The 12,155-nt window shown below is 46.4% G+C and overlaps 1 protein-coding gene across 6 annotated transcripts in view; it reads left to right on the top strand.

The window, feature by feature from the left end:
• TACC1 (transforming acidic coiled-coil containing protein 1) overlaps positions 1 to 12,155 on the top strand; it is a 119,024-nt gene that overhangs the window by 81,928 nt on the left and 24,941 nt on the right. For 5 of the 6 annotated variants that reach the window (XM_061592267.1, XM_061592266.1, XM_061592265.1 and 2 more), the window contains 2 exons: positions 5,002 to 5,062; positions 8,227 to 8,440. In XM_061592267.1, the coding sequence (XP_061448251.1) occupies positions 5,002 to 5,062; positions 8,227 to 8,440 (275 nt within the window). The remainder of the gene's footprint in view (positions 1 to 5,001; positions 5,063 to 8,226; positions 8,441 to 12,155) is intronic. The other variant, XM_061592263.1, reaches the window with a different exon arrangement.

Here is a 12,155-nt window from a genome sequence, read left to right as displayed (position 1 = left end):
ATCTTTTGTATGGTAGGCTAGTAATTGGTGGCGGCTGGGGGCTCCAGTGTCAGTGGGCCAATGAATCTGCTCCAGGTTTTAGTCTGAACTTGCAAGGAAGCACCTTGGACAGCTCCTTGAAAGGTCGGACTAAACCTCAGAGCGGATTCACCGCCTGTTGACATCGGAGCTACCAGCCGCCACTGGGCCAGTTTCTCCACACGTAACTCACACCTCTGTTATCCAGCCAAGCAAACTAGAGGCATTATCAGAGGTCAACATGTTTCCACCAGACGAAAACACTCAAGGAGAGTGTGAAGCAATGCCAGACAGTTGTGGGGAAACTGGGGCCCTCCTGATGTTGGACTGCAACTCCCATCACTCCCAGCCAGCATGGCCAGTGGTCATGGAATGCTGGGAGTTGTAGTCCAGCAGCATCTTCAGCATCTGAAGAGTGACCGGGTCCCCCCAAGTGGCCTTGGAGATGTTGCATCTCCCCACTGACCTTGATTTACCTGTAAAGGGAGGGGGGAAACAGCTGTTTCTGCCTTTTTGTTTGTTTGAATTACCTTTTTACACAGCGCGTAGATGTACTCACCATAAGATAGAGTGATGGCCACACTTGGATGACTGTAAAAGATGTTTAGACCAGGGGTTCTCAAAGTGGTCTGTGGGCTTCATTCAGTTTGGTCCCTGGAGTGTCTGTGGGTTTGTGATTGAAGATGGGAGATGGCACATCTATCATATTAAATATTCATATTGATTTTTAATTGTATTTTATGGATTCTTTGAATTGATTATCTTTTATTGTATTACTATTTTGATTCTATGTAATTCAAATTTTAGTATGGTAAAATAGAAGATACAAGAAATAACAGACAATACAGTTTTTAAAAATGAGATAACATCTAGCGCAGTGCATTACAATTGCTACAACAGGCAGAGAAAGCATTAACTGGTATCTGCAAAACCGCAACAATTTTCAAGTTGTCCATGGGGGAAAAAGCTTGGGAACTACTGATTTAGACAAATTTACGGTGGATAAGGATACCAGTGGCTACTAGCCATGGTGGCCTTCTGCTACCTCCAGCGTTGGAGGCCTCTGAATACCTCTTGCTAGGGAACACAAACACAGAGTGTTATGATGCACACATGTCTAGCTTGTGGGCTTCCCTTGAGCATATGTTTGGCCAGTGTGAGAACAGAATGCTGGTCTAGATGGACCTTTGGCCTGATCCAGCATGGCTCTTCTTATGTCCTTAACCATGTGTCACAAAGTGAAGACCCAGTTTTTATGCAAGTACAGAGAATGTATGTGGGATGAAACTTACTCTTTCCTGTTTTCAGTGGCATGGGAGTCTCTTCTGGGGGAAGCAGCATGAAGGATTCAGGGACTTTCTCCTTGATGCATGTTTTTTAGCATAGAACATGGCAGGGGGAGAACGCAGGGTTTATGATGTTTAGAAAAGAAGGGCTGTTTAAAGAGTACGGTGAATGAATGGAAAGGAGAGGAGGAATGGCTTGGAATGTCAAAAAAGAAAGTGAAGGTTTGGAGAAGGGATGAAGGGTTAGGGGTTGACAAGGGAGCCTTTTCAGTTGTGGCTCCCCATCTGTGGAATGCTCTGCCTAGTGAGACCTGCCTGGTGCCTTCACTGACATCTTTTCAGTGCCAGGTAAAGACTTACCTTCCTGCGCCCCTAGGCTTTTTGACAGATTGAAGTGATGTTGTTTTGTTGCTAGTGTGCTGCCAGGGCTTCCTGTGGCTGTTATGGGGGGTTGATTTGTTTTTCTTTTTATGGTATAATGTAAATGGTGGTCCATGGACCACTAGTAGTACAAAAGCTTCCATGGAGCATCTGTAAAAATATAGTTAAAAATCATACAGCAACTAGCACAGTGCATTACAATTGCTACAAGAGGCAGAAAAATTATAAGGTGGTTTGCCAAGGCACTCAGCAATTTTTCAGTGGTCCATGGGGGAAAAAAGTTTGGGAACCACTGGTATAATGTATTTATCTTGATGTTTTTTAATGTGTTGTAAGTCACTTGGCGACCTTTGGGTAGCAAGCGACTATCGAATCTGATTATGATGATGATAAAAACAATAATATCCATTTGCTCAGTTAAGACAGCTCATCAAAATAGGCTGCCCAGAAAACAAAGCAAGAATTGAGGGATGTGTCATAGGGGTGGGGAAGAAAGAATTTCTGTCTTACAGCCCTTTGGACGCCAGGATGTCTGTTTTGATCTATACCTCACAAAGCTTGCTTAGCCAGAAGATGGATAAGGGCCACATTGTTAACCAGATCAGGCCAGATAAAGATATGCACTGTTGGCTCCAAAATGTGCCTGTTCTTTCTCTGAAGCAGTGAAGGGGAGAGACTGGGAAAATTATCTGTTCATTTCTCCATCCTTTTACATCTCATTCTCAAAAGTGTTGTCACCGTGTTGTTCAAGGGTTTTATTTCTTCCATATGCCATCATCTAATCTAAACGTATGGTTAGTATTGAACAAGGGTTGGTTTTAACTAAACTAGCTTCCAGTCCTGAGTCAGAATTCTGGGTTGGAGTTAGCCATAGGTACCAAAGTACCACTTAACCTGGGAGGGATTGTGCCTGAAAATGGCAGAGGGTAGGGAGAGGGAGTGCATGATCCTTTAGGGGAGAACTTGTGGTCTTCCAGATGTTGGTGGACTCTCCCTTCAGACCAGACCAGCATAGGTAGTGGTTAAGGAGGAGGATGGAAGTTTGTAATCAAACATTTGGAAGACTGCATGTTCCCCATCCCTGCTCTTAAATCACTTTGGACTGGAATACCTTTGGCATACCAGTAGGGCTGGACAACTTCCATTCATTCCAGCCAGCACGGCTATGATGGCTGTAGGCCAAAAAATTTCCTGTCCACCAGGTTCAAAAAGACTGGTCTTTAAGGGTAACAAGATTAGGAGGTCCTTCCTACATCCATTAATGTAGTGAAATCTGTGGGACTTAATTTCTGAGTGAGCATGCATAGGATTAGCCCGGCCTGCTGTGATTTAAGTTTTTTGTTTTTACTTTATGATGTTCCTTCTGATTCCCAGACTGCTTCCCTGTACAGAAGCTCTGTTTCCATCTATCCAACTAACTTCTGGGTCAGTGTTTGGAAGGGTTGCCTCACACACCTGGACTTCAAGCTATGCATACTTTCTGTTTTTGGCAGCCCTGAGAATAGGGATGTGATTCCAGGTCAGGTCATGCCGTCCTCCTACTCTGCAGCAGGAACAGCAGCGCAGCTTCACAGATAACGATAAAATAAGGATAAAAGCTATCAACAGCTGAACAGTTGACTTTGCTTTTGGCCATCTCCTTCCTGCTGGCTAATGTGATGGAGATGAAGGATGCCTCCTGGAATAATTTGCATCCTTCCCCAGAGAGCTCATTGATGCTTGACCTGCAACAGCAGGGGAAGAGCTGTTTTTGTTGCAGGTTTAAGTCTGAGATCTTAGAAAGTTTCTAAGTGAAACCGGAGGAAGAGTTAGATGTGAGGGGTGGGAAACTGGATCCATGTGCCAAATCCAACTTCCTATTTGGAGTAGTCCTATTGAAATGAATGGAGCTAAGTTAGCCTAGTCATTTCAGTGGGTTTACTCTGAGTAGGACTAGGATTGGATATACTTTTCCCACGTTCCGTGGGTCAAGTTTGACAGGTGGGCAGGGCCACCTGCCTGTTACTCACCTGATGCTACAGTGATGTCAGGTGACCTGGCTTTGCCCATGTGGATCAGGAGCTATTGCTGGGGTTTGTAAAGCGCCCTGCATGGGGCTTTTAAATCCTTTTTTAGCCCAGCCGTGTCTTTGCCTGCCTCACACCTGATGTTGCTTATATATATCATCACATGTAGAGCAAGTGAGGTGGCTTTGCCAAAACAGCCTCGTGGGCCAAATGGGGGGAACTGGCAGGACTAACTAGGCCTCATGGGCCAGAGGTTCCCTGCTCCCGAGTTTGATGGATGAGAACTAAAAGGGTCCAACCACACATTAATCTGCTAATCCCATGGGTTTGCCCTGGAGTGCAAGGTTTTTTCTTTCACCCACACCCCCAGCATAGTAGGGGGCCTTAACTTTCTCCCTGCTGTGGTCCTGATCCAGACCAGGTCCATGCAATTTATGTGGAAGGAATGAAGCTCTCTTTAGGGGCTTCGTCACACATTTGCTCTCTTTTAGGCTTACCCCTAAGATATGATAAGGCAAGAATGTCAAGTGCAAATGCGACAAATGCGTATTTGCACACATGGGTGTCGCCCAGGTGCACTTGTCCAGATATCCAGGACTGGCTGAGTCAGTGGCAGGCCCACATTTTACAAGTTATAGCACTGACTCTTTCAGAAGAATAAGTCCTCTCTCGAGCACAGCAGCGCTTGTTGCTGGTCTCCCATATCCTATCCACCCAGTAGTGTAGTGGCAAATTCAGAAGTGCAGGGTTTTCTTCATGTTAGTCACAGCCACATATCCTCCCCCCTCCCACCCCTTTTGCTGCTGGATTAAGAATGAGATCCTTGTTAATGCCTTCTCCCACAACCCTAGGAACCAATAAGCATGAAAGAGCAGAGTTTTAGCTACTGAGAAATCTTCACTCTGATTGGCTCCAATCAGCAGGAAAGGACAAGGAAGCATGTTAGAAGACTCTTCTCAGTGGCTAACACACTCCTTTCATGCTGGTTGGCTCATAGGATGCTAGAGACATTGAGACCTTGCTCCTAAAAAAGTAAGTGGTCTAAGGTCCTCCAAGACTCTGGTCTACTGCACCTCTGTCTCCATCCCCCGCCCGTACTCTGCTTTACGAAAGAATGTGGCTGACAGCTCCCTTTTCCTGCTTGGTGTTCAAACTTGCTATGTCCACAAAATGGATGCAAATTCTGGTCCTCTCTTTTTGCTTCAGTCGCCTTCTGCCTGGGTGCCTCCCTCCCTGCCTCCCCTGCTTTTTTCCTTCCAAGCATCACAAAGCACAATACTGATAAATGTCCTCCCTTTTTTCCTCTGCAGGAGTGGCTGCAAGGTGAAGGAATACAAAACACAGTCCCGGGTTTTGGATGTTTGCTCTCAGGTATGGGCTAGCCAGGAACGATCAGCTGTTTCTCCCACACTCATGGAAGACGGGGCTACCAATGGCTTCTAGCCATGAGGGGTACATGCTCCCTCCACTGTCGGAGACAGTATGCCCCTGGATACCAGTCACTGGGAGTCAGAAGTGTGGAGAGTGCTGTTGCACTCATCTCCTTCTTGTGGGCTTCCCATAGGCATCTCATTGGCCACTTTGAGAACAGGATGCCGGACTAGAAAGGTGTTTGGCCTGTTCCAGCAGGGCTCTTAAAATAATAATAATAATAAATTTAATTTTTGTGTCGCCTATCTGGCAGAAACCACTCTAGGCGACGTACAACATTAAATTCAACAATACATAATAATACAATACATAATAAAATACAATGCAGTCAACAATAACCATTTTAAAAAGCGGCAGTACAGGGCCATCAATAGACAATTTTAAAACAATATAAAGAAATTAGCCCACCCCGGGGACCCCAAAGGCCTGTCCAAAGAGCCATGTTTTTAAGGCTCGGCGAAATGTATCTAGGGAAGGGGCATGGCGAAGATCGAACAGGAGGGAGTTCCCGAGAGTGGGGGCCGCCACTGAGAATGCCCTCTCTCTAGTCCCCACCAACCTAGCTGTTTTCGTTGGTGGGACGGAGAGAAGGCCCTGTGTGGCTGATCTGGTCGGGCGGCTTAGTTGGTGGTACTGGAGGTGCTCCTTCAGGTAAACTGGGCCGAGACCGTATAGGGATTTAAAGGTTAAGACCAACACCTTGAATTGGGCCCGGAAAACAACTGGAAGCCAATGTAGATGAAATAACACCGGCGTGATGTGATCACGGCGGCGGCTGTTTGTAAGCAGGCGTGCCGCCGCATTCTGCACCAGTTGTAGTTTCCGGACAGTTTTCAAGGGTAACCCCACGTAGAGCGCATTGCAGTAGTCTAATCGAGAGGTGACCTGGGCATGTACCACCAGTGGGAGCTGATGAATAGGAAGGTAGGGTTGCAACCTCCGTATGAGGTGTAGTTGATACCAAGCTGCCGGGCTCACTGCCGAAATCTGAGCCTCCATGGACAGCTTGGAATCAAGAACAACCCCGAGGCTGCGGACCTGATCCTTCAGGGGCAATTTTACCCCATTAAGATTCAGGTCAGCAACACCCAACCTTCCCCTGTCACCCACAAGTAGCACCTCGGTCTTATCAGGATTGAGCTTCAGCCTGTTTCTTCCCATCCACCCACTCACGGATTCCAGGCACTTGGACAAGGTCTCTACAGCCAACTCCAGTGAAGATTTAAAGGAGAGATAGAGCTGCGTGTCATCAGCATATTGGTGACACCGCAGCCCAAAACCCCTGATGATAGCTCCCAGCGGTTTTACATAGATGTTAAATAGCATGGGAGAGAGGATAGAACCCTGTGGTACTCCACAAGTGAGGGGCCAAGGGTCTGAAACCTCATCTCCCAATGCTACCTGTTGATGCCTGTCAGAGAGAAAGGAACGGAACCACTGTAAAACAGTGCCTCCTATTCCTAATCCCCCCAGGCGATCTAACAGGATACCGTGGTCGACGGTATCAAAAGCCGCTGAGAGATCCAGGAGGACAAGAAAGGTGAATTCTCCCCTGTCTAATGCCCTTCTCATATCATCTACCAGAGTGACCAAGGCTGTTTCAGTACCATGTCCAGTCCTGAAACCCGATTGGTATGGATCTAAATAATCCGTTTTATCCAAGTGTGCTGACAACTGGTTAGCCACCACTCGCTCAATGATCTTGCCCAAAAATGACAAATTCGAAATGGGGCGAAAGTTGTTCAAAACTTGGGGATCCAAGGAGGACTTTTTTAGAATGGGTTTTATAATTGCCTCCTTGAGGGCCGGTGGCATTACACCCTCCTTCAAGGATGCATTTACCACCGCCCTGATCCCTTCGCCCAATTTCTCCTTGCAGTTCATAAGGAACCATGATGGGCAAGGATCAGTCAGACAGGTGGTAGGCTTCACCGTTGAAAGTACCTTGTCCACATCCTCTTGTTAAGTTGTTGACATTGAAGAGCTTTGGATCGGGAGAAGGGGTTATTTGCACTAGCAGCCAGGGACATGTGTGCGTGCTAAGGCCAGCGCTAGAGGTTGGCATCGTTAGACACCTACTGGGTCCCACATCTCAGCAGAAGGCTCACTGCTAGTGGGGCTTCTGCTTCAGCACCTTGGACAGCTCCTTCAAAGTTTGGACTAAAACCCGGAGCAGATTCCACTGCCCCACTGACACGGAGCCACCAACTGCCACTGTCCACTGCTGGCCCCTTGAATCATCTGGCTCAGGTGGTCCTACTCTCTGCTATTCCTGTCTGTTTATCTGCCCTCATTGCAAGTGTCCAAATGGTGACAAAAGCTAGAAGGAGCAGCCGCTGTTGCTTGCCTTTCTGTTTCCTTCAGGGCATTGGTGCAGACTGCAGAGGAAGAGAAGGCAAGTGGCAAGTGGTCCAACTCAGGGAAGGGCCCCCCATTGAGGGCATCTTGCTCAGAGGCCCTCCAGAATCTGGAGCAGACCCTGGAAGGAAGAATGTTATGTTACCCTGAGACAGATGGTTGGTCTATCTAGCTCAGTATATTGTCTGCACCCTGACTGGCAGTGGCTCTCCAGGTTTTCTAGTCCTAGATTGACCTTGGGGCCTTCTACACACTTTACCTGCGCTTTACCACTGAGCTGCATCGCCTCCCTGTAGAAATAAGCATCGGAAGCTGCGTTATGCCAGAATAAACTATTTTTCTGTCAGCTCCAGTATTTGTCTACTCTGGCTGGCAGCATTTCTCCAGTGTTTCAGACAGGAGTCTTTTCCATTCTGGAGATGCGGGGGACTGAACCAGGGTCCTGTTGCATGCACAGCGTGGGCTCTGCCACTGAGCTATGGCCCTTCCCACTCATGCATCCAGTTGCTTGCCTGTTACAAAGGCCAGAGTTTCCAGCTAAATTGCACCATACATTTTAAAAAGCTGAAAAGGGAAAAGATGGAGGGTGGAAGCCACATGCTTTCCAAAATTTCCCCCAAACCTCTATGGTGCTGGTGCTGGATGTAGCCTGCCTCATCAGTTTTCCACTGAATATTGTGAAGAATACTTAGCCAAATCCTGGGTGCTGGGCTCATTCCTGTTTAACCGCCTCCTTTCTTGTCCAGGATGAAGAGGAAGCAGTCCTCTCCTCCAAAATTCCAGACCTTTCCAGCTGCGATGGACACGCCACTGATGAAGAGAAACTGGCTTCCACATCCTCCACTCAGAAACCAGCTGAGTTGGAGGTGAAAGGTGAGCCAGAGGAAGACCTGGAGTACTTTGAGTGTTCCAATGTTCCCGTGTCTGCCATAAATCATACGTTTACATCCCCACAAGAAGGTACGGAAGGATCTCTCTCTCTCTCTCTCTCTCTCTCTCTCTCTCTCTCTCTCTCTCTCATCTTGACACTATAGGTCAGCCTTCCCCAGCTGTTTTGCACTACAACTCCCATCAATGCTGGCTACGGCTGATGGGAATTGTAGTTCAGAGCACCTGGAGAGCACCAGGTTGAGGAACTCTGCTTATAGGCCAATAAAGTGCATGTGTTCTTGAGAGGACTGTAAATGAATTTCTGTTCTAGTAGCCATCTGCCTTTTTGAAAACTATTTATTTATTTATTTATATACTGCCGCATAGCCGAAGCTGTCTGGGCGGTTTACAATAACTAAAAACATTAAAAATAAATATACAAATTTAAAAACGCATCTTTTACAAACAATTTAAAATAATTTAAAACTCAGAAGTAAGTCTTGGTGCATTTGATGGAACTCTCTTCCTCGTGTTTAGGATTGTCGTCTTAATTCCATTTAAATGTCACTCATTTTGTGTATTACCAGATAAAAGTGCTTTGTTGAGATTTGGAAATGTGGGTGCCAAAGTAGACATTATATACCCTTCCATCTCCTGTTGTATTCTTTTGCTGCAATTAATATTAGCAGAGTCACTTAAATAATGCAGACAGAGTCCAAAGAGAAAAGTTCTGATAACACTTTACTGAGCAAACTGAACTGGATGCTACTGTGCAAATTCACATCAAAGCCTTAGGACTCTGGGAGCTGAGTACCTTACGAAATGTAGTGCTTATGATGACATTCCTGGAAGCATGTATTGCTGGCAGTCAGGGGCCATGACAACTGCAAGAATTGCATTTCCCGTGATATCTAGTAGTCCTGGATGTTGCCATGAAAGCTCTCACACATTCACTGCAACATTCAGTGAGCCTCAGTCCATTTTGTAGTTTTCATCTCCACCCTTCCCTGCCATCTTACTTTAGGGCAATAAGTGGGAAATGGGTGGATGGGAAGGCTTCTGGTAAATTTAGTAGTAAGGATGGGACAATTCTGGATTCGTTTTGGATTGGGTCAAAGGATCTGGTGTCCAGTCTAAAAATGGATTGATGGAGAACAGTTTCCTACAAACACGCGCACACGCACACACTTTTCCAGAATTTACCCTATCTATAGTTTGGACATTGCAAATATTGTCTTTGGTTAGTAAGTGAACCTTCTCACATTATTTTTTGGGACTTCAGAAAGCCCAGTCTTAGATATGCAAAGCAGCAAAAGATTTGTTGTGAGCTTTTAATTTTAGGAGATGATGAAACCCCTAGAAGTAGTTTCTTGCTACCTCTAAATCTGTCAGTGCTGGCATTTTTAGTACCACTCCTGGCTGCCTTTTTGCTATTCTTCTCCTGTTTAGTTTTCAGTGGATGCTTTAAAATATAATTAAAGCCCAGGCGCCAGAAACATCTAATCGATGTTGGTGTTTACCAAGTGCAAGCATCTAGTCTTGCAGAAATGTCTGTAGCAATTTGTTCCTTGTGTTCCAGTTGTTTTATCCTGAAAGCCTTAGAAAAAGCTGTAAATGTCTCTGTGGGGGAGGTGGGGGGGAAAAAGCCCAGAGCCAGGTTTATCTCTGCAGTTGAGAACAGTGTAAGCAGTTAATTGAGTCAATGGCTGTTCCCCCGCATCAGTACTGTGGTGGCACATTCAGAAGTGCAGGGCCCCTTCATGTTAGTTACAGCCATGCTTCCCCCCTTTTTTTCCTGTGGGGTTGAGACTGAGATCCTTGTTAATGCCTACTCCCACAACAACAGACATCCCTAGGAGCCAATCAGCATGAAAGTGGGGAGTCTTAGCTACTGAGAAAAGTCTTCTCAGTGCCTGGCTCACCTCCTTTCACTCTGATTAGTTCCAATCAGCAGGAATGGACAAGGAAGCATGTTAGAAGACTCTTCTCAGTGGCTAACACACTCCCCTTTCATGCTGATTGGCTTTTAGGAGGCTGGACACATAGGGAACCTGCTGGGAACCTGCTCCCAAAAAGGTGAGGGGTCTAAGACTCCCCAAGACTCCAGATGACTACACCCCTGCCCCCCATCAGAGGGTCCCGAGATCCTGACTGCCTGAGCATTGTGTGCAAAGTAGCTACATGACAGCAGGCTCTGATGGTTGAGAATTTGGTTGGAGAAGGCTTTTTGAGGTTGTCCAGCTTTCTTTGCCTATTATTAGATATGTCAGCTGTAAAAAGTTCTGTTCATTCATCCCCTACATATAATCAGTTGTCTCATTAGCACATAATGCTAAGCCACATCATGGCTAAGCGAGAATCAAGCATTCTGGGGCATGGAGAGAAAATCGTGGCTGTGTTGCACCTCCCCTGCTCCTGCTGCTGCAGTGCTACTGGAAGCTAAGCCATGGTTTGGCTTAACATTACATGCGAACCTGGGTTTGTGTTGCTTGAAAGAAGCTACATGTGACAACCCATGAACAGCCCTTGGCTACAGCTTGTGGTTTGTTTGGAGTGAGGCAAACCACAAACCTGCTTTGAATGGAACACTAAACCAAAACATGGCTTACAAGCTGTAGCCAAGGTTTGTTGTTGGGTTGTTGCTCGTAGTTTGTCTCAACTGGGACAAACCCAGGTTCTCATGTAACACAAAGCCAAACCATGGCTTAGCTACTGGTAGTAGGGAAAGAGCAAAGCAGCTGCAATTTTTGCTCCGTTCACCGGCATGTTTGCTCATTCATGCTAAGCTCTTGTTGGGCTTAGAAGTACATGTGAACTAGGTCATTGTGTAGAAGGGGAAGTGGAACCATGGCTGCTGCCAATAATACCCATTGTGTGGTATAACATCTAAAAAAGGGAGCCGTATGCACGTATAACTTGTCTTGCAAGCAAACAAAGAAACCGCAGCTTGTTTCTCCAAACACTCCATCCTCCTGCCTCGGAGTACCAAAAGAAACCATAGTTAAGCAAGGCCATTTCATTTGGCCTTAAAGCAGCTGGAGGAGGAGAGGTCTGCAGAGGCCAGAGAAAGAACTGTGAGTGGAGGAGTGTCCTGTTTGCCATCCTTTGGACCCCTCAGGAAACTCACCAAATCTGCTGTAGCCTGGAACTGGGTGTGTGGAGGGCAGCTGACTGAACACTGAGTGGGAAACAGACATGGGCAGCCTGAAGAAGCTCCATCAACCTTAGCGCCTGCCCATAAAAGCAACCCTAGAGTGAGAGACTAGGGTAACGTCAGCAGGTTCCAGGAACCCTCTTCGTTGTGAGATATTTGGGGGTGAACTGCAAGTTTGTGTCGGGTGGACCATAATTAAAACAAGCCACAGTTTAGCCAACAATTAACCATGGCTTCACATTGCAGCTTTGTTGCCAGAAAACAAACCATGGCTAGTCTGCTGTGCTGTGTTCGTTCAAGCAAACTGCACTTCGGCTAAAAAAAAACCCTGTGGCTTAGCATTATGTGTAAACCAGGCTGATGTGGAAAGGGTTCCCTGCAGATAGACAGTTTTGAATGCAGGAGAGCAAGCAGATAATCAAAGGCCTCCTGGAAGCCCCATAGCTGTGTCCAGAGAGACTGAGAAGCATTCCAAGGCACATTCTGTGTTTTGCTTGTAGCTGGAGATGATATTCATTTGCCCAGCAGATAAGAATAGAAGGGGGAAATGTGAAACCCTCATTTCAGCCAGCTTTGCGTCGTATGAGGTTTGCATTCTTTTTATTCTGAGGGGAGAAAACAGCTGCTGTTAAGGGCAGCATGCAAAATATT

This window comes from Rhineura floridana, chromosome 12, assembly GCF_030035675.1.
Source record: "Rhineura floridana isolate rRhiFlo1 chromosome 12, rRhiFlo1.hap2, whole genome shotgun sequence".
Classification (NCBI taxonomy): Eukaryota; Metazoa; Chordata; class Lepidosauria; order Squamata; family Rhineuridae; genus Rhineura; species Rhineura floridana.
The sequence above is the reverse complement of the archived record's forward strand: the minus strand, read 5'-3'. Positions and strand labels throughout refer to the sequence as shown.